General features: G+C 42.2%; 4 protein-coding genes across 4 annotated transcripts; 3 read left to right on the top strand and 1 right to left on the bottom strand.

Moving 5' to 3' along the window:
• The first annotated feature begins 388 nt into the window (after positions 1 to 388).
• On the top strand, positions 389 to 4,290 carry LOC105900258 (group XIIB secretory phospholipase A2-like protein). The gene is made up of 4 exons (XM_012827521.3): positions 389 to 805; positions 2,174 to 2,262; positions 2,589 to 2,754; positions 3,623 to 4,290. Exons 1-4 carry the CDS (start codon positions 544 to 546, stop codon positions 3,739 to 3,741), a joined length of 636 nt encoding a protein of 211 aa, XP_012682975.1. The 5' UTR covers positions 389 to 543; the 3' UTR covers positions 3,742 to 4,290.
• An 870-nt stretch (positions 4,291 to 5,160) lies between these two features.
• Positions 5,161 to 8,444, top strand: mettl26 (methyltransferase like 26). Its single transcript, XM_012827518.3, has 6 exons — positions 5,161 to 5,513; positions 6,375 to 6,537; positions 6,670 to 6,729; positions 7,103 to 7,170; positions 8,046 to 8,124; positions 8,298 to 8,444. The coding sequence occupies exons 1-6, from the start codon at positions 5,320 to 5,322 to the stop codon at positions 8,352 to 8,354; spliced, it is 621 nt and encodes a 206-aa protein (XP_012682972.1). The 5' UTR covers positions 5,161 to 5,319; the 3' UTR covers positions 8,355 to 8,444.
• Positions 8,445 to 9,130: 686 nt separating this feature from the next.
• Positions 9,131 to 13,037, bottom strand: wfikkn1 (WAP, follistatin/kazal, immunoglobulin, kunitz and netrin domain containing 1). Its single transcript, XM_031562523.1, has 2 exons — positions 12,358 to 13,037; positions 9,131 to 11,010 (listed from the first exon to the last, which is right to left on the bottom strand). The coding sequence occupies exons 1-2, from the start codon at positions 12,643 to 12,645 to the stop codon at positions 9,475 to 9,477; spliced, it is 1,824 nt and encodes a 607-aa protein (XP_031418383.1). The 5' UTR covers positions 12,646 to 13,037; the 3' UTR covers positions 9,131 to 9,474.
• A 1,219-nt stretch (positions 13,038 to 14,256) lies between these two features.
• Positions 14,257 to 21,932, top strand: LOC105900250 (germ cell-specific gene 1-like protein). Its single transcript, XM_012827513.2, has 5 exons — positions 14,257 to 14,960; positions 18,179 to 18,229; positions 19,367 to 19,519; positions 20,016 to 20,127; positions 20,671 to 21,932. The coding sequence occupies exons 1-5, from the start codon at positions 14,612 to 14,614 to the stop codon at positions 20,975 to 20,977; spliced, it is 972 nt and encodes a 323-aa protein (XP_012682967.2). The 5' UTR covers positions 14,257 to 14,611; the 3' UTR covers positions 20,978 to 21,932.
• The last annotated feature ends 610 nt before the right edge of the window (positions 21,933 to 22,542 follow it).

Here is a 22,542-nt window from a genome sequence, read left to right as displayed (position 1 = left end):
CAAGGAGTTCAAGACACAGAGAAGGAAGGATGAAAAAGAATGAGATGAGATTCTTGATGGCTATATGGATGAAATATAGAGAGAAAAATACAAAGAAGATACAAATTGATACTGCTGAATATGTTCTTAACCAGAGCCCTAAGATAATGCAAATAAGATAGTGTGAGATGATACAATAAAGGAAATGACAAAATTATCATTGATGAGTCTAAGCTATAACCCCAAACAAACAATCAACTTTAAAACGATGTTAAAACATCCATCAAAAATGCGGGGAGACTGATAAAAACAAATCAAGATAGGAGCTGAACTTTGGACGCACAGAGTGGAGCCTGTCCTGCTGTCTGGTTCAAGGTTCAGACTCCAGGGCTGACGGAGAGCCAGAGAGTGAGAGAGAGACAGAGAGTGAGAGAGAGACAGAGAGTGAGAGCCAGACAGAGAAAGCGACTCCACGTGTCTGTGTTTCTTCCCCATTTCTCACTCTCCTTTTTGCCGGTCAGTTGTTTTTTTTTCCTCCCTTGTTCCTGTGCGGTTCTTATTGGTATGATGGCACGTCTGAGCTTCTTCACCCTGCTCCTGCTCCTGCTGGGCCTGGTGCTACAGTCCTCCCTGGCCCAGGAGGAGGCTGCGGAGGCCGCCGCGGACACCCAGGTGCCGCCGGCAGCCGAGACAGAAGGAGGAGAGGACGAGGACTGGGGCCTGAACTCGGTCAGGGGCGGCTTCGAGGCGGTCAATGGCTACTTCGACTCCATGCTGGAGTTCATGGGGGGACGTGACGGAGTGTGCCAGTTCCGCTGCCGCTACGGTGAGTTAATGCTTGTCAATGCCCTGGAGAGATCTTTTAAAAATATCACCCATTCTCTCTCTCTCTCTCTCTCTCTCTCTCTCTCTCTATCCCTATTTTGCTCTCTTCTTGATGGTCTTCAGCTATAATCAGTGAAGTATGTTGTTGCTTTTATCTCCATGATTTCAAGTGGTTTAGCTGGTTTAAATGGTTTCATCATAATTACAACAGCTGTAGTTGGCAACTTCCCCTGGTCTTCGGCATGTGTATAAATGAGGTCATTGGTGGTTTACTAGAGCAGGTGTTTTACTGGTGAAACAGGCTTGTATTTGTGTGGTTTTAGCACATTGCGTTTTGGTCAGCAAGTGATACACTCACATATTTGGACATTTCAGCCAATTTTGACGAAAAATGATAAAGATTGCCATGTTGCATTTTCCCACATCTACATAGAAACCATGCACATTTAATGTAAGCTATCCTTAAGTATAAATGTTTGACATAATAATAAACATTTATTTTCTTTCTTGCTAAAATTTCTTAAATAAGTAATGTAATACCACTGATAATAGCTGTTATCATCATCGATGACTAAGTCTGGGTGGGGACCTGAACCTTGACCTGGAAGAGATACTATACGCAGGTTATGTGACGTCTGTTAAGGCAAACGTTTGAAAACATTGTCATTATCAGTGATGGCATGTAATCTTTCATCAGCAGTTCCTGTAATGATTGGCAAAGTTGTCTTTTTCAACAGAAGAAATTAAATACATTAAAGAATTAATAAAAATGTGTAGTAAACTGCCTTATCTGAAACATGTTGGTATTAAAACAAATGTACAGAAAACATACTGACTTATTGTGAAAGGATATGTGATTTACACCGATCATTGTGATCATATAGAGTCTCCCCTTATTCAAGTGACACTTATGTAAATCCTTTCAATGCTCTTATCTTGAAAGGATTATTTCGTTCGACAGAGTACTTTTTATGGTAAACTCTTTTATTTTACACAAAGCCAGCATAGCCGCTTCATCAATTTACTTTCAGCAAACGTAAAATCCAATCTAGTCAACAGTTCTACTCTTCTCACTGTAATCTGAAAACTATTCTGGTGCAGATGTCTTTGAAGGCCCAATTAAAGTGTCACTAAAAGGACTGTATCATACCCCTTGCACTTACCTTAAAGGACTGTATCATACCCTATGCACTTACCTTAAAGGACTGTATTATACCCCATGCACTTACCTTAAAGGACTGTATTATACCCTGAACACTTACCTTAAAGGACTGTATTATACCCCTTGCACTTACCTTAAAGGACTGTATCATACCCTATGCACTTACCTTAAAGGACTGTATCATACCCTATGCTCGTCTGATCCCAGGTAAAGCTCCAGTGCCTCGTCCTGAGTACCACGCTCCCGAGCCCAACGGCTGCAGCTCCTACTTCCTTGGCTTGCCTGTTCCTGAAGGGGTGAGTGCACTTATTCATTTAGTAGACACTTTTATCCAAAGCGACTTACAGTACAGCTTTCATGTTTTCATCATGTTATCAAAACCCTTGTTGTTAGCACCTTACTCTCCTGATGCTCTACAAGTAGAGTAGAGCCTTTGAGTCGTTCTACCACTAGAGGGTTCTTTGCAGTTGAAAAAATGTGGAGTTTGCTTTTAAAGAACCCCAAGGTTGCTTTTCTAAAGGGATTTGAAGTTTTAAAGGTTGTCTGGAGGAGACCAGGTTAGTATCTATCAGTTTAGAGAACAGCAGTTTTATGTGCAAAGCCTTCTCTCATCCATTTCCAGGTGGACATGGGAATTCCCGCTATTACCCAGTGCTGCAACCAGTTGGACACGTGCTACACCACCTGCGGCTCCAACAAGTATCGCTGCGACTCCAAATTCCGCTGGTGCCTCCACAGCATCTGCACCGACCTCAAGAAGAGTCTGGGATTCATGTCAAAGGTCGAAGGTGAGCAGAAAAGTTGCATTGGGGGCTTCATTGTCAAAGCTGAAAGTACAAATCAGAATTTGTTTAAATCAGTGTGTGTGTGTGTGTTTACATTGTGTTGTGCAAAAAATAAAAAAAAACTATAACTTACCCAATCTTTCACTGTAGACCATAAGCACATAAAAGGTGACATGCACATGCACCATATAACATTCAATAAACAGTTTTCTAGGAGTACAAAAAAGTGAATGAACTTCTTTTTGGAAGATTGTTTGAGGGGAGGGTAACCATGTCAGCGTGACCTTGATGTTTGTCTGTCTGATGATACATCTAGTGCCTGTTCAGAGCTCACTACTCTGAATATCCAATCACATCACAAGCACTGTTTTCATTAGCTGTCGAGGAGCCATCATATCTTCCCACTAAAGTATCTGAAAATGGGAATAATGTAAATCTTATCACATAGTCACATGACTCAAAGCTAATTTGAATACAAATATGCTCAAAAGAAGCAGCCTACTTGCATAACTTCCCAAAAGTCTCCCTCATTGTTCATTTAAAAGCACTTAAAAAAACCTACACACTAGCACTGGGGCAACTACACAGAGTTCCATTCTGAAGTTTATTCTATCATCTGTCATCACTCACCCTCGACCCTCTTGTTTTCTTTTTGTCTCTTTCTGGGGCGACAGTGGTACAGGAGGTAGAGAAGTCGTATAGTAATCAGAAGTTCAATTCAATTCCCTGTCGAAGTGTCCTTGAGCAAGACACTGAACCCCTAATTGCTCCTGATGTGCAGTGTGCCATCAGTGTAAAATGTGTATACCTCGCTTTGGATAAAAGCGTCTGCTAAATGACTAAATGTCTTTCTCTCTCTGCCTCCCTCCAGCCTGTGAGGCGGTGGCGGACACGATGTTCAACACTGTGTGGACCCTGGGCTGTAGGCCCTACATGAACAGCCAGAGGGAAGCATGTATGTGCGAGGGAGAGGATAGAGACGAGCTCTGAGGCCGACACACCAGCGGCACAGACAGACATGACGTTCCACTCCACCCCGACTCTTCTATGTGCTCGTGTATTCAGTCTGGCCAACGCTTTCATCCCAAGTCACTTACAGTAAACACTACAATCTGCTTTTGAAGAGTGATAACTTTGTTCATGTAATATTTAATGTTGATAATGTTGTGACTCTTCAAGAGTTTCTCTCCGGCCCCACTTTCATCAAATGAGTTCAATTTGCACGCCTGAGCAACAGTCCAATGTAGGATCATGTGTTCTTAGGTGGTTAAAATTACATTAATTGAAGATTTTTAAAGACGTTTAAAGACTTTTGAATCAATTGAAGAAGACACATCATCTGAACTACACTGAGTCCCTGCATGGAGAGACTTACTTCTACGTTTAACCAGATGGAAAATATGTCGACATTGCACAATGGTTTGGTACTATGTATTACTCGTGGAGTATCTCATGAATGTGAAATTTGTATAGTTCTTATATATGGCTTCATTCCTGTCTGAAATAAATAAATAAATAAAATTGAAGACATTTTAAAAATAGCTTTCCATCTTTTTCCACATGGCAAGCACATCATACTAAATCCTACTAAGTGCATGTAACATTGATAGAATCTAACTGCCTGGGATATTCATTTGTCAAGATACGCCTTCACAAGATCTTTTGAATTTAAAGTGGCTAATGGCCAAATGATGACTAGGTCTTTTATACTGCTGGTAAAGTAGGAAAGGCTTTCATTTCAATACACACAGTACTTGTTGGCTGATTGTCATTGGGCTTGTTACATAGACCTACTGCCAGTGCCAGCCATATTACTAATATGATGACAAAAGGGAAGCTTAACTTCTGTAATATAAGTCAGTGTTTGAAAACCTAAGGCAGCTGTAATCTAATTTAGAGACACAACGCTGAAATGTCTATGTCTATACATTTATTTTTGTATAAAGTTCTCAAATCCGCATTTTGAAACGTTTTAAAATAAATAGCAGAGTGAAGTGTCTCGCTGTACACAAGTATCCAGAAGCCTAAATGCAGGTCAAGTATGTCTCCAAGTAACAGAGAGAAAATAGTGCAAATGTGCAAAGCGTAGGGTAGGCTACCACCTCGACTTCGAATATGGGATCTTGATCTTACATCTGATTGCATTTTAATAACTTAGGCATACCTACGTTATACTGATGATTTAGAAAACTTGCAATTACATAATAATTCCTATTTTGTTTTATTCTGGGAGGTGATGTAAAATGTAGTGATATGCTCTTCTATTTTTGCTACCTTTATTTGCGTGTTTTTCTGAATACTTTGAGTACCTTTACTCCTGTCTATTCTGTCTAATAATTAATTTGAACTTTTTAACTACAGCCATTTCGTCGTCGTCGTCATCTGATTGCCATCATCTGATTGGTCTACTTCAGTGTTACGCAACCTATGCGGAAGCTAGAAGGATTCTCACAGAAGCATTGTTCCTGATTTGTGTGCAGCGAGGTATATTAACATCATACTGCCCTGGGTTCTTTGATATTCTCCCGATTTATAGCTTGGTTAGAGGGTCGTATTTGCTGCTCCAAAATGCTTTGTGCGGCGGCAGCAGAGAGAAATAAAGAGCCCATTTCGTCAGTCCTTAGGGACTGCATCGAGCCTAGTCGTCCCCTCAAAGCGTTGGAGATCTCGTCAGGTTCAGGTCAACATATTGTGCACTTTGCCCAAGCGTTCAAAAATGTTACATGGCAGCCTTCCGATGTTGATGTGCAATCTATTTCCAGGTGAGTAAACCTCGTATTACTTCAGTACACTTCAGGTCAGCGCATAGATCTCAAAGTCTCTGCTTGCGCCATAGCATCTTCCTAACACCTCATGCCAGACTAATTTATCGGTATTGGTTGCTAAAAATGGCCTGATGTTTTAGGCAAGGTATGAATTGGCAACACTGCAGATTGATTCAACTGCCCTTATAATGACAGGACATTGTCATAATACCTAGTTGGTAAGGTATGGCCTGCCAAACTGATTCTAAAAATCTGGAATGTTGCAATGAACAATGCAGTGTCTTTAGCTTCAATACTGCAGGTTATCGTAGTGTTTGGCGTGTAGTAAAGTCGTGTGAAATACTTAATTACCGCTTAAGTTTGCGCAAACGGTAACCTTTTGCCAAGTGTTACTGGAGTTAGTGTGTGGTGTTGGTTGGATGCTGCTATCAACAATCCAGCACAGATGCTAGTCTCAAGGTCCAGTGCGTGGATTTTGTAGGCAAAATAATTTCAATCCTTTGCCCTTTTTATATGATTATGTAATGTCACAAGCATGATTAAAATGCAATTTCCCAATACTCTTGGGCATTTTATGCAGCTTATTCCACTTTCAGCCATGTGTATTTGTTTGACATTTTTAAGGTTTGAAAGTCATCAAATGTGTTATAAAACTGAAAAGATAACATGTCAGACAGAATAAATATTTTTTTTTACAATACATTCACATTAACATCATTATTGTAGGGTTAGAAGCATGTCTCTACAACTTATGTTCTGTACTGAAGCTGTAAAGCATTTTGATGTTACATAATTACACACCATGCATTGTTGACCACGGCATGAATAAGCAGCCTTTCTCTCTTACGTATATCTTAGTATACAGGCGTACCGTAATCACCTGAAGCTTGACAATGTAAAGTCAGCAATTCACCTGGATGCTTCTCAGTCATGGGAGAACTGGAGTGGGTTTGAGCCCGACTCCCTGGACATAGTGATCAACCTCAACATGATACACATATCTCCTATAGCCTGTACGAAGGTAAGAAATGTACTTTTCCTAATCAACTATACATCAGCTATGCTGCTTGTACTGTTAACCACATGCAGATGGTTTTTCATGTTATGATTTTCCTGAGTATTTGTTCATGTGTATTTCTTTGATTGTTCCTAGGGCTTATTCAAAGGTGCAGGAGTAATCTTGAAACCACAAGGACTGCTCCTAACTTACGGGGTATAGACATTTTATAATCTTATTCAGCCATGTAGCAATTTCACCAACAGCACCTCACAGTAAAATGTATTTTGCTAGTAATTACACACTTGTTACACTACATGGGTTTGCAGTCACAGATAGTACAAGGTTGGGCCTCTTACAATATCTTATGATGCAGTTTTGCACACACTCTCTGCTGCATTCTATGTGTTTTATATGGTTGCTAGTCTATGCAATTGTCAACATTATGCTTTACATGCTAAACTAAAAGAAGCCTCTTCATCAGATTGTATTCATTTTATAAGTAAATAAACACATTTAGCGTCAGGTCTTTATGTTTATATCAATGTCAGGCTTACTGTTAATACCACCTTGACAATTGATCCTTTAGCCCTACTCAGTGAATGGAGTGATCACACCGCAAAGCAATGTTGACTTTGATTACAGCTTGAGACAAAGGTAAGATTTAGTGTCACACATAACATGCCAATACTTCACCAATATCACCTGTCTGGTTAAGCTTTGCATTTGTATTTTAGTTTTTTTAATATCAGTCGGCATAGCACAAACTGATAGCTTATATGTATGCCATGAAGAATAACTTTAATTGACCTAAATCAAAACAGACGGATAGCTTATATGTATGCCATGAAGAATAACCTAATTGACCTAAATCAAAACAAACTGATTGCTTATATGTATGCCATGAAGAATAACGTCAATGACCCTAATCAAAGCAAACTAATCTAAGGCAGTGGCCCTCCATCCTGTCCCCAGAGCCCCTCTGCCCTGTTTGTCCTCTATCTGTGTTCAAGCGCACCTAGCTGTAATCAGCGTGGTTAAAGCGTTCCTCATTAGCTACGTGAGGTGTGTGTAAAGTCAGCTAATCAAGGGGTCCAGCATGCAGAGCAGGGAATGATGGGAAACGTGTGGAGCAGAGGGGAGCAGGGGAGCAGTATTGGGGAGCAGGGGAGCAGTATTGGGGACCAGTGCTCTGAGGGGAGCGGTATTGGGGACCAGTGCTCTGAGGGGAGCGGTATTGGGGACCAGTGCTCTGAGGGGAGCAGTATTGGGGACCAGTGCTCTGAGGGGAGCGGTATTGGGGACCAGTGCTCTGAGGGGAACGGTATTGGGGACCAGTGCTCTGAGGGGAGCGGTATTGGGGACCAGTGCTCTGAGGGGAGCGGTATTGGGGACCAGTGCTCTGAGGGGAACGGTATTGGGGACCAGTGCTCCGAGGGGAGCGGTAATTGGGGAGCAGGGGAGCAGTATTGGGGAGTGTTCCGAGGGCTTTCATTCTTCACCGAAGTCAGACGCTCTTTCTGGTCTTACAGGAATCCTGAGTGGGGTTTGAGAGACGTCTCTTTTCTCAATTCCCTGGCAGAAGAAAATGGACTGTTTCTTCAGAAGATGGTGAGTTAACAAAAACAGTTGCAAGTAATGGTCTGAACGTAAATTATAAGTAACATAACCATAGGTGATGGATTGATCGTGAGTTGTAGTGTGTTGACCTTTTCAGTTTGGGGTTTTTAAATATGCCCTGTGTGATATCAACATTTATGACTTTTTGTTGTTGCTTTGTTTAGGTTGATATGCCTGCAAATAACAAGTGCCTCCTGTTTCGTAAGGAAAGCCAAGTATAACTCAGTATTTTTGCCAAGTTTTAAAATTGATTCTCAGTGCACTTTGTAAATAAGCCTGCCAAACTGAATAAAATACCGCTTAATGTTTGATTCACTCACTCATTCTTTTCACTCTTTAACAACACAGAAAATGTGCCATGTTCTATGGGTTATCTCTAAAAACAAAAGCATCATTTTATGTAATATTTTATTAAGAATCATGATGAAAACTACCCAGAAATGGGAATAAAGTTTACGCCATTTTAAATGCATACTAATGATGAAGTACTGAAAGTGGTTTGCAAGTCAAGCAGATCTATAGCCTTTCTTTTAAACACTTGGTTATTGCTTTTCTGTAGTTTTACAAGCACTCTGGTCTGTTGTCTTCTGAAAAAGAGATCAGATATACAAAAATGGAAAAAATACAAAAAAGGAGGTGCCTTTGGAAGCAGACTCACCATGTTCAAGTTTTGTCAAAAATAGCTCTTACCACAGTGAGTGCAAGTATTGTGAGACATGTGACAAGTATAAGTAGGATGAGGTTAATTGGTACCACCAGAAAACCTTATTATAGTTTTGCAATATTGATATGTGTTTACTTATTGATTCCACTTTACTAGCATGGCTATATAATTTGCCAGTGTGCTGAACATATACACATTCCAGTTAGCTACTTAACTACTAATTCAAGATATTTTCTTTTCATGCAGAAATCTGTTTTGATGTCTAGTATTTCACAAGTACTGTACAATTGTCATTAAATGTTACCATATGAACATCCTTGCTTTATGAACCTTCCTGACTCACTGACAATGAAAAATTAACCCAGTCCTTCTGTGTTGGGTAGTCTAGCTGTAACTAGCTGTAGCGATGTTAAATCAAGCAGCAATATACAGGCTAACGTAGGCAACACTGAGTTTGTTCTCTTTGGAATGCATTCATTTGTGTTGTTGGGCCTTTAAGATGCCTCGTCTTCATCCACTGGATTGAAGTGAAATGAAATAATATAGTATTATATAATTCTGTGCATATGACTGCACTGAGAGTTTGTCAGTTAGGTTGAGGCTTACATAAGCAGTTTTTTTGTATCTTCATCAAATATCTGCCAAATGAATGTCTGTCTTAATGTACAGACCAAATCCTAATCTTGGAATCGTCGAAGCATTTCACAAGTCTTCTTCTCTAGCACCTCGTGGATCTTTTTTAATCGCCTCTCAGAGACGGGCCGCACGTAGCTGTCGGGCTTGATCACAGCCATGCCGTCCTGAACCTCACCAATGACCAGAAGAGCTCCGTCACTCATGGTGATGTTTGGGCAAGGGCACGACCAGTCCATTTTGGCCAGCGTCACCTCCAGGTGTCGGGTGTTGAAGAAAGCCAGCCCCATCTTGTCATCCCGAAGCACTTCCTCCAGGCTGAAACGGGCTATTCCCGAGTCCAAGTCCTCTATCAACTCCGTCAGTTTCCCCACGATGGCGAAATCGCTGCGGCACAAACTCGGCACCATCTTGCTCTTGACCCGGCACGTCTTACACGGTCGGCTCTTTAACTGGGGGCAGTTGGCGTCACATTCTGCCTTGTTCCGAAAGCTGTTGGCATTGCCCTGGCAACCTCCGTAGGCAAACGCCTGGCACTGCTTCATCGCGGAGTTGTATGCCCACCGAGCTTCCCAGGACTTGCAGGGACCTTGGACGGCGGGCAGCAGGCAGATGCCCGTACCCTCGTGCTGGCACGACGCGCGACACTCCTCGTAAGTCTCGAATCGGTTGCGGCTACCCTCGCAGCCCCCGTGGGTAAACGCCAGGCACGACCCCTGCTTGGTGTCGTAGTACCAGTCCACGTTGCGCTCGCCGCATTCCCGCCGGTCCACCTCTGCCAGGCAGTCCGCCGGGGAGAAAGGGTTTCCCATGGCCATGTTCAGCTCGGGGTCGTCCAGGAAGTCGTCTTCGGATCGCCGGACGACCGACAGCGGGTAGTCGGCGCGCAAGATCCCGACCGCGTTCCGGGCTACGCAGGTGTAGATGCCTGTGTCCCACACCTGGGCGTTGTAAACCACCAGCTGGCCGATGTTGGTGATCACCACGTTGCCGTACATCTGGTCGGGCCTCATGAGGATCCTCTCCCTGCGCTCGGACTGCTTCTCCCAGGTGATGTCAGGTCTGGGCTTGCCGAGGACGTCGCAGTGGAAGCTGACGGTGCCGCCGACATACACGGACTGGTGGCTGGGGTTGCTGTAGAGCGTCGGCGGAAGGGGATCCTCCAGGTAAGCCGTCGGGGTCGGGAACGCCGTCGTGTCTTGGGGCAACGGGCTAGGCTGCGGACCTGCCAGGTGGTAGCGGCAGGTCACCACAGTGAGGGTGGCTCCGCGGACGCAGGCCTCGGCGTCCATGAAGCAGAGGTTGAAGTAGGTCAGCCCGTCGGACGCGCAGGTGAAACTGGGCTCCTTCTCGCAGCGGTCCTGGCACTTGCATATGGGCTGGCCTTCCCAGATGGCACAGGTGGATCCCTGTTGGCTGCAGATAAACCCTTGGCAGGTGGCATCAGAGCCTTCCCCACTCTTCGCCGTCTCCCCTGCCCGTCCGTCTGGCTGGGCTGGGAAGTCGTCGGCGAAACGGGCAGCAACGCAGCTGTATAGACCGCACACATTGGTGCAGCACTTCTCAAAGTCTGCGCAGTCCTGCGGAACACAAATGGCAAGGAAAAGGGTTGTGACATTGTCACATTAAATGTGCAAGAGGTTCTCTGGTGTTTAACAGGAAGTCTCTCCAGAAAATGTTACAATTTTGAGAAGCTGCTGTCACTCAATCAGTTTTGTCTTTATTAATTGGATAGGCCTACCTAACAGAGGCTTGGCTTTGAGTTTTGAGTCTCATGCTTCTCTAGGCCTTCACAGGGCCATCCAGGGATACTGTCATTCAGATTCTAACTAATAATCCAACCCTCATTTTACTATCAATTTACAAACTTATGAGTTCCTTTTGACTAATACAAAAGTCAGATGTCCCAATAGTATTTGGTGCTAACTAATGCTAGCAAATATACATACATACATATGTCCTGTGAATTAAAGTACAAAGGGAAACATGAGTGATAATATAGTCTCTCTTTATAGTAGACGTGTAACATAATGTATAGTTCACATATTAGTTTAGCCGATATTAGTTTTCATTTTCAGTAGCTTTTTTTATAATAATAATGGATTTTGCCGAATATCACCCAGTGCAACGTCCAACAGAATGTCCTAAACAATGAACTGTACGTCACTCAGATTCTCCAATGAAAGTAATATTTTGGTATGTTCTGAACCTAAATGATGCTTTGAAGGAATAACAACATGAGAGCGTCATCTTGATGCAGAGTTGCATGTAGCATGCTAATAATGTACCGTACAGAATGTATCCTAATGCACGCGCAAGTATTACGTATTGTTAACGGATATACCACCATCAAGGTGAAGTGGAAGATCATGGAGATGATGTATTTTAAGAACTAGGCTACGTAATGTACAATAAAATGCAAGTTAACAGTTATACAGAACACCTGACAATAGAATGTGGATTAAATAATGATGTTCATGAAGGCGTTCCATAAAACATCTATGCGTACTGATCATGCAATTTTCATCGTCTGGGCCGCTGGAAACAGCTCTCCAAAAGTAGGAACTATGCATGTTCTGAGGGTGCACATGCTGAAGTCTAATTTTAAAAATAAGAACAATGACATTTGAACTCTGAACAGATTATATACATTTATTAAGTATGCTGTTTTTATTAATATTCCAATTAAGTAGCTTTTTCATTCTTAATTTGTATAAAAACGCACTACTATCAAGTTGAACTAAATATGTTAGATTCATTTTTAAAACCACCACCGACTTTTAAACCTTGAATCGTGTTTGTTGCATAAGATCTGATCCCAAAGGCAATTATCTGTCTCTCTCTCTGCTATCGAACATATAATGTGGAACGTGATAAACGTCACATTCGTCGCTACTTCAATCAATTGCATAAAGTTATAACAATACCTGGTCGACTTCACATTCGCGTTCGCAGGTGCTTTGTGCATCAACCCATAGGTTGGCATTCAACTTGTTGGGACAAACACCTGAGTGTTCGGACTTGGCTGCAGGGAGTCTTGCACACTGGGAATCCTGAGGAAACGTGTCGAGAAGAAAAAGGAGACAAAGAGAAAGTGTGAAAATACACGATCCTCTTCCTCTCCGTTTTGCGCAACGCGCATAACTGTTTATATAAAAATAAACGGCCAAAGTATATTTGAAAAGTTGCTGTGACCAATCACCGGTTATTTCCATAACTCCAAATGTTGCTCCTCAGTGAAAGTCCACTGTGCATGCTGTTAAACATAAAAAGTAACACCCGCAAAAATTGTTAACAAAATTATACGGAAGAATATTGATCCAATAGACAAGCATCCAATGGCAGTTGACCCGTCAAAGACAAACAGTCAAAAAATGAATTGATGATCTAAACAAATGACGGCAAATGTCCCTGTGAAACAACAGAGACAAAGTCCAAGTGTCTAGTGAAAAGGTAGACCCCTCGACCACCCCCTCTGCCTCTGTGTGGAGAGACTGAAAGCTATTATGATGGGGCACCATGCGCCAAGCAACTGGACAAACATTGTAAAGACATCAAAAGGAACGTTTCCTCATAGACAAGCTGTCCTAAAAACCTTATTGCACACCCAGACACTCCGGTGAGAAATGCCATGTATCATCTTGTCTCAAGTCTGATTTTAGTACACTTACATTTCTGTATTAGGACCGTGACTCAGCTGTTTTGAAGTGGTCTCATGAAGTTTGTCTGCCTCAGTTCCAACTCCAAAATGAAATCTTTTGGAGTTGCAGTTGAACTGACAGAGGTAATTTCGTATCGCCTAACAAAGGCCCAGTGGTTGTTTTGTCATAGATCAAATTGCTACACAACGCCTGTTCCAACAACTGCATGTGATTTGTGAAAGTTATTTACATAATTTTTTTTTCATACATTGAATATTATGGGCAATCTACACAGATGTTTTATCAGCATCACTGAAGCTACTCAGGCAAAACATTATAAGGCGCAGTCACGTTAACCTCCTAATTTTCAATACCCTCCGACCAATCTTTGTCCCACTGGACTCCAGGCCCCATGAGAAACCAAGCCCCTTCTTTTCTTTCGCTATGACCCTTCAACCTTGAAGTGACTTCTGACCGCTGTTTGTAAGAACCGAGGAGACGTCCATGTTCAGCTTATGGGGGTGTATGGAATGTCCAACAAGCCACGGAGACTAATCAATTCAGCACCCCCTGTGGGTTTTACTGCGTACGAGCATGGTGTCCTTAGACCTGCTATGGTTTAAAGGCCGGGACCTCCGAGATGGACAATAGCGAACAAAAATTCCCACAGGCATCTTTGTTGAACTTATTCAACCGCACAATGGTTCCCTGTAGCCCTGCTCTAAGCAATCCTATTGCGCTAAGAGGCGATCACAAATAGGTTGGAAAAAAAGTCACCTTGCAATTTTGATGCAAAGCCATCGAATTCAAATGCGAATGAGGCCACAGCCTAAGCATTTAAATGCATGCGCTTAAGAGAACATTTTTGGATGTTCTTTCTGTTTTATTTTCAGATATGAAAGTAGTAATTTTTATAACAAACTTCCATTCAAATTGTTCATAAATAACTCGTTATATTTTACTATATGGATGAAAACTATGTTTCACTGTATGGATGAAAACTATGTTTCACTATATGGATGAAAACTCTGAATATAAGTGCAACGGCTGTAAGCCTGATCGCTTTTCTGAGTGGCCTATTTTTTTTATCAAACTGTCAAATTATTTTGTTGATTAAATAATCTCAATATCTCAATGCATTTTAAGAATCAGCCTATTTCCCATTCGCTCTTCCTTTCAAATCATGGGTTAACTCAAAGCAAAATCGATGTAAACTAAAACAGCTGCAAATTAAGTAAATTATATGAACGCCTGCCCTGTGCGCAAAACTCCTTTTCATTCTCGTTCACTGTCTGTTGACAGCTGTCATCAAGAGCACAAACTTCATGGCATTGTTTATGTGAAAGCGCGCCTGCGCATGCACCCAATATTTCGAAACGTCAGAGGGACACAACTTGCAGTTTGACGCTTTACGGTTGACATGCAGATTGATGGTATATTTTTGAACATGGATATTTGTTGGTGTAGCGCTTCGGTTATAAAAAATATACCCGACTAATGGCTTTACTGGTCAGCGGGTAGTTTCTCTGTTTTTCATACAATGGATGGATGCGAGTTGATTGATGCCACACGTCTCTTTGGTGGAAAGATGATGTCAAAAAAGACCACCCGTAGAATCAGGGCACTTGCATCTATTTTTCTCTGCATCGCCGCCCTCTTCTTGTCCGTTACTGCGTTACTGACCTCGCACTGGTGTATAGGTACGCAGAGGGTTCCGAAACCTAGTTGCTCGAAGCAGCGGCAGCACAACTGCATCGACCACCACGGCGTGAACGAGACCGACTCCACTAAAGTTGTGTACAGCTGGGAGACCGGAGATGACAGGTTTCTGTTTAGATATTTCCACACGGGGATATGGTACTCCTGTGAGGAAGACATCCACGTGGAAGGTAAGCATCTGGCCAAGTGCAGTCAGACTTGCAGGTGATAGCTTGAAGTTTCTTGCTCGTACTTTGTAATGTTGTGCAGGAACGCGCTCGAACCCAACGTTGTATTTGTGCAGCACAAGTTCAAGGCTGTATAATCAGTTTGCCTTCAGCACAAATAACCTCCCAAAATGACAATTTACATGTACAAACTGAAGACTGTAGACGGCCTGTGACGTACAATCTTCATTATTACAGAAATAAATTCCAAAGAACACTTGAGGACCACTTAAGTGGTCCCCAAGCAAAGCTTTTTTTTGTGAGTATAGTTTTGTGCATCCACAGGAATTTTGTAGTTGTCAGGCAAAATATTTCCCTTCTCCATTCCTCTCATTCTATTGTCTCCAAGCTTTAAGTTGGAAAAAACATCTTTCCTCTAAGGTTCTCTGTCTGTGGCGTTTCAGACGTATGTCTCTATATCTATGGTGGAAGTGCCTTCACCTCCAACGAATATTGAACAATTATACATTACTATGACTGTCTGTTACTATGGAGGGGTGGTGGTTAAAGATGCAGTCTGCAATTCTGGTGAAAGGCTGTTGACATTTAGCTTGAAGGCCAGTCAAATTGCATCCCTCCCTTCTGTGCGAGGCATTGTTGACTGGAACTGTTTATGGCTCGGTCCGAGCCACTATGGTTGTTTCTTATTTCAAGTTCAAGGACTGTGTACAAACACCAGCTTTTTTTGAGTGCACATGCTTAATGGACAGTTATGTTTCACAAAAAAGTGTGTTGGGTTAGAATCGCGGAATCACGTTCAACTGATCAAAAAGTACATTGGATTAGAATCGCGGACTCACCTTTAACGGATCAAAAAGTCTATTGGATTAGAATCACGGAGTCACCTTTAACTGGTCAGCTAAAGGCGGGGCGGGGGCGGGCCCCCTGAGGCCCCTGTGTACGGTGGCATGTGATAAATGCATGTGATTTCTGTCGTCTTGCGGCCCCAGACTGGCCGACGCTTAATCTCCACACTTCAAGCGGAAATGAAAAGCTTGTATGCCGTATCAAGTTGTAACACAGCAAGCGCTAAGCCTCCCCCCTACCCCTCACCCCTCTGCTCCCCTCCTCCGTCTCTAATGCAGGAGTCAATTCATCAGTGGAGCTGCCCAGCTCAGTGTCGTCTCATGAGAGAGAAGAGCTCAGCAACAACAGCTGTTTGATGTCCTTCTAGTGTGCTTAGTTCCAGTGTGACATCAATGGATTTTTCCTCCCTTTCTCTCGGTCTCTCTCCATCTCTTTCATTCACACACACAGACAGACACACACACACACACACACACACACACACACACACACACACACACACACACACACACACACACACACACACACAGAGATACACACACACACACACACACACACACACACACACACACAGACACACACACACACACACACACACACACACACACACACACCACCTGGGTCAAAGACTGGAGAATATTTGCAAGCAAGCCATCAAGTAATATGACATGTCATAAACCCTGATCCCCCCTGGGTTTCCTAATACAGTTTTGTGAGCTGAAAATAGTCAGAATTGCATCAATATAAGTTGGAACCAGAGCTTGGAGATAAAACTGTGTGAGTGTGTGAAATGAGAGACAGAGAAGGAAAACCAAAATCCAAGGATGTCATGTGATCCAAGTCTACAGTGCCATTTTATATCCATGACATTTTATGAAAAGCCATAAATATGAATTAATCACACATAAAAAAAAAGCTTAAAGTAAAGATGGGTAGAATGTTTGGTTGTCTAAATGACTCCTTGGTTAAATGAAACTGAATTAAAAGGTTTGTAAATGTAAGGACTGTCCATGGAGATGTGTTGATGCTTTAGGCAGTAGAACTTGGTGGTTGTGGTGTGTACTTTGAATGAACCATTGATTGACGTGCTGCGAAGAATGCCTTCACAGCCATGAGCTCTGACGTGTCCCATAATCCACTGCCACGTTGTCTCACACAGCCATAGAGCTTTAATGAGGATTAGGTAACAGGAGTTGATGAGTTTTCGGAGCAGATGTCATCAGTTTTCTGATTGTCTGAATTAATCATTACGAGTTGTCTGGAAATCCAGTCTGCGAGACGTGGGGACAGTTACGAAAATGAGAAATCTAATGTGAGAAGACAGCTGACAGAGATGTGAAGTTGCCTCTCTTTCATTTTCAGGCGCTGAAAATAAGTTTAGGTTGGTTTCGTGTGACCGTTTCCATGACAATCTGGCCTGTTGCAACTCGATGGCTCTTTCAAGCAAATTACCTGTTCATAGACTCTATAAATAAGTCAGTCAACAGGCAGGCTTTTTTATGTACTAATATTTTCTTGTAATTGAAAAGAGAAGTCGCGCTGCTTAACCTTGTTAATGTTATTGGAGGCTCTCATGTTTAATATGATCACAAACAACTTAATAAATATCTTGTTAAGGAATATTTTAAATGGAGTGTGTTCGTTTAAGTTCGTTCAGTTGCCTGAGGTGACAAAAAATAATTACATGGATATAGTTATGTAATTACATGGATGCCTAGTCAACTTGTCGTGGTTGTTGTTTTTGCAAGTAATTCACGTCTCTCAAAAATTCTGTGGTGCCTGTGCAATCTCTTCCAGTAATCACAGGGCATTAGATTAAAGGAGAAGTAAGTCGTTTTTTTGTGAAAAAATAAATACAAATTCCTGTGGATGTGATGAAATGATGATGTAACTCTGGAGGCATGAAAAAAGCAATTTGTTTCCCAGCATTTGTGTCCCTTTTTTGACCCCCGTTCATGTATTTATTTGATTTATTTATCATGTTAATATTTACATTTCAGGATCCTCTGAATGGATGAGAAATGCACAAATCACCTCAAACAAAGAATCAAGATGCATAGAAAGCACAGGATAGTCAGCACAGTAATCAACACATGTCCTTCAGAAATACATCATTATTGTTGGTCTAGAAGCATCAAGCTTTTCACAACACAAAAAAAAAAACTTTTGCCTCTGCTTTTAGCTCACGTAACTGTACCTCATGTTCAGCCATTACTGTGTGCTTTTTTGAGAACGTTTTTTGCTGCTTTGCTTGTATATAAGGACCATGATACCAGCACGCGGTGCCCACACAACTCGTTTGGCATGATTTGTACGTAGTTCGCCGCCTACTGAATGTTCATCACTGAAATACTGGCTTTGTCTGGCTTATGCAGGGGAGGAGAGGTGCCGAAGCTTCATAGATCTCGCCCCAGCATCATCAAGAGGTGAGTCATCCCACTGTGGAAGGAGCAGGAAACATCCCAAACCATCTCGCCCCCGTGGTCCCAACACGGCCTGGGCTGCAAATCAATCATTCTGATTAATATGCAGCAAATCAAGTGTGATGAAATCTGCCATCAGTCACTCAACAATAAATCTCATTGAAGGCAGTGAATAGAGTGTGTTCAAATCTGGCATTCAGCCACAGTGAATCAAGCAATGAATCTCATTGCATTCATCGGCATTGTAATGCTATATAGACCCCTTGAGTCCCGAACGGAGCTATAAGCAGCTTAACAGGCAGCCACCAGACCTTCACCCCGGGTCAGTGACCCCAAGCAGTCTGCACAGCTTTCAAGCACCAGGATCCATTCGCTGTATATGACAACACTGGATTCATCACACGCGATAGACTATTTACAGTTGTGACGAGGAATTAGACAGCATTGAGAGTCGTAAAGGTGCGTGATGTGTTTTCCTCGGCACGGTTGCTCTTAGAGAGCAAGGTCAGTCCAAGGGCATCGCCCTCATCTGGTCTTTATGTAATGCTTGGAGTAATCGGTCTCATCCCATGGTGCAGTATTGGCTTCCAGCAATTGGGGGACAGAACTTATTTGTACTTCTTGGGGATTCTTGTCCGTCTTTTCATGACTTTGTACATCCCATTTATCCCTGTTTGATCCCATCGATCGGCTGATTGTTTCTTTTACTTTACTTTGGTTGTTCTATATAGAATTCCTTTGCTCAACACTTCTTACTTCTCACTATTCTCCGACCCGAATGACGTCAAAGTCTGTGTGCTGACATTTGGCATAGAAGGATAGTTGTTGGACGAAAAAAAGAAGCCACCATTTGAGCCACGACCTGTAACTTCTCATTTCTTGTGTCAATTCTTTGTCAGCACAGATCCTTGCTGCTAATATTCATACAAAATGACTCGTATTTCTAAGAAGTGATTTTGCTGTTCCTGTCACCCTTTGCTCTGCTCCTTGTCATGACGCATGGACACAAACATACACTACATACACTACTTTAAGCACTTTCAGCTGCATTGCTTTGTATGAAAGGTGCTATACAAATAAAGTTCATTATTATTATTATTACCGCACAGTGACGTGTACTACACGCTCCTTCTCCTGCAGATGTTCTCTGGTTGTCTGTGATCTCCGAGGTCCTGTACATCAGCTTCCTGTTGGTGGGCTTCAGCCTCATGTGTGCAGAGCTATTCCACTCGAGCGACGTGATCGACGGGCTCAAGCTGAACGCCTTCGCCGCTATTTTCACTGTCCTCTCAGGTACTGCATCAGTAGGGGGCAGTGCCCTCGACCACTGGGCCTGTGGGGAATGCATGCTGTTAAGAAGCAGAAGCAGAAGTCTGTGTGTGATGTGTGTGTGTGTGTGTGTGTGTGTGTGTGATATGTGTGTGTGTGTGTGTGTGTGATATGTGTGTGTGTGTGTGTGTTTGTGTGTGTGTGTGTGTGTGTGTGATGTGTGTGTGTGTGTGTGTGATATGTGTGTGTGTGTGTGTGTGTTTGTGTTTGGGTGTGTGTGTGTGTGTGTGTGTGTGTGCGGGGGGGGGGGGGGGGGGGTTGCTTTCAAATTTCAAATTTTTTACATTTTACATTTAATTGTTGTTTTGACACATTACAGGTAATGTGCTAAGTTGAAACTGAATAAACACATCTAAAAGACTTGAAATGAGGAAATTAGTTTTGTAGTTGAACAGTTTTGTAGAGAGTAGAATGAGAGTGGCAAATGGTGATCAAATAACCCAACGTGCTGCTGTGTCAGGACTCCTGGGTATGGTGGCGCACATGATGTACACCCAAGTCTTCCAGGTGACCGCCAACCATGGACCTCGAGAGTGGAGGCCCTACACCTGGGACTACGGCTGGTCCTTCGGGTAGGCAACGGCTATTTCACCACACCTGGATTATACTCGAGGCAAAAAAAGTGATCTCAAATGTGCTACCACTTTACACCAGTAGGTGGCTCTCCCTCATAGTGTTAGTGTGGAGGAGTTTCAGAGGGGAACATTTTTTTCGCAGAAAACTGCAAAAAAGTTTTGTCACATCAGACATAGTTTCAATTTCTTGCAAATGAATGCACACTTTTCAAACAATTGTGTTATTATTAATTTGACCATTTTTATCAGACGTAGTTTAACAATAATTCCCATTCCACAACCTAAAGAAGGAAGATCCTGTGATAAGTAATGATGAACCACAAGAGCTGATATAATATAATAGCTCAGGCAACACATTTAATGAACAATAAACACTTTTTCTTCTGTCTTGTCTGGCCTGGGGAGGATTTAAGACAAGAACTCCCAGTGTCATATATTTTCTAAGAAACTACAAACTAATTCATTTTTGAAAAGTTAATCACACTAGAATCATAATATAATATAGTTTACACACATTTAATAAACAGTATCTTGTTTCAGAATGGCTTGGGGTTCGTTCACTTGTTGCATGGGCGCCTCAGTGACCACCCTCAACTCTTACACAAAGACCGTCATTGAGTTCCGCAACCGACGCAAGACATTCGGGCAGGGTCACCGCAAGAAGCAGGCCTTCCTCGACGACCAGGGCATCAGCGACCTCCGCAACCGGCCTCTGCCTTCGGTGTCCGAGTCCGTGGATGAGAAGGCGGAGACAGAGTGCAATGGCGTGGAGACACATCAACCATCTCCTCAGCCCAGCCAGAAATCAGACATGCAGACACAAACCATGGAGGAAGACCAGTGCTGAGTAGTACTGATTAGAAGCATTGGTGCTTAAAGAAAGGGAGGATTAAAGAGAGTTGGAGAGAGAGAGAGAGAGAGAGAGAGAGAGAGAGAGAGAGGAACACAAATCCTGGGAACTGTATTCGCAAAGAAAAAGAAACACTTCTGAACCAGGAGAGTGTTGTTAGCGTGGAGATTGTCTCATTAAGAAATTGTCCTTTAAGAAAACAAGGGAGTTTTTTTTATTTAGGAAATATGAATAAGAAGAGGCACACAAAGAGGCACATTTTTCAAAGAACAGCGCTGTTTTTGGTGTGGTCGCTGAGGAAAATAAACAGAATGTTAATTAACAGTGTTGATTACAGTTAATTAACAAGTTGATTAACAGTGTTGTACCCTTTGAGCCACCTTTTATCCTCAGTAACTGTGAATACTGTGAAGGGACTGGACATTTCTTACAGCTGCTGTAATGCACAAGCATGTTGGGTGGTGATTTAGTGTCACAGGACTTTTACATTATACAAACCTGGTCCAGAAAGTGAGCTTGTATTGTCTGTTGTATATCTGTAATTCTTTACTGCTTCTCAATCCGACAGAAAACATTCCGTATCACAGTGGTGTCATTGTCCTAGAATATACGGTTCAGATTATCTTGCAGATTCAGTGTAGAATTCATGGAAAACATTCTTATGTAATACTAGATCGTTTCATGTACATCATATACCGCTGCGTTGGATATGTGTGGCAACTGAAGAAAGATACCCTTCAGAAGAAATGTCAAAAGAGAAGTAATTGCAATGCCGTGGTTCTGGTGTATTTCTCTGATTATAACACAACATCCTCAACAGATCCATGATTATGGTCAGAAGAGAACACGTAAAGTCAAAAGTAAAACAATCAAAACAGTTGCAATTTACTTCTAATCATGTTGCTCTGGATTGTTTTGTATTGCATTGTAAAAAGAAAATTGTAAAATTGTATAAAAAAAAAAAGATATACTGTGGTCCAGATCAAACATCCTCTAATCCTCAATATATATGCAAACAAACTGTCTTCTGCCTCTCGTCTTTATATAATTTTGCCTTTTGTGGTCTATGGACAGCCTAAATGCAAATGAATGGCATTGGCATTACAGTGTTGATTATATTCCCTTAACTTCACATTACAGCAGGGTCCCATTTTATTTGTACCATACTGAACTTCTCAACTGTGAACTTCTCAACTCATATGTTATGTAGCCTTGAATGTTTGAAACATTTAGTACAGGTTATGAGGACTTTGAGGTGATATCTTGTGAATGAGAGAACCAATGTCAATGAGAAGCTCTATGGTTGTGTTTACATAAGGCCCAACAACAGCTGTTTATTTCAGTGGTACTTGCAAATATGCTCTTGTGTCACTTTCAGTAGACATGCACACAAACCTGGTTTTATTTGCAAGAGGAAGTGGCGTTTGTGGTTTGCAAATGACATGAATGAGATGCACAGGTTGTCACGAACTGTTGCTCCTGGATACAGTTTCACAATTGAATTATTCTGAATGAACAACAGAAGATATTTTGAGGTAATCTTTTTTTCCCATTAGGCCTTC

Source organism: Clupea harengus, chromosome 24 (genome assembly GCF_900700415.2).
Source record: "Clupea harengus chromosome 24, Ch_v2.0.2, whole genome shotgun sequence".
In the NCBI taxonomy this organism is placed as follows: domain Eukaryota; kingdom Metazoa; phylum Chordata; class Actinopteri; order Clupeiformes; family Clupeidae; genus Clupea; species Clupea harengus.
The sequence above is the reverse complement of the archived record's forward strand: the minus strand, read 5'-3'. Positions and strand labels throughout refer to the sequence as shown.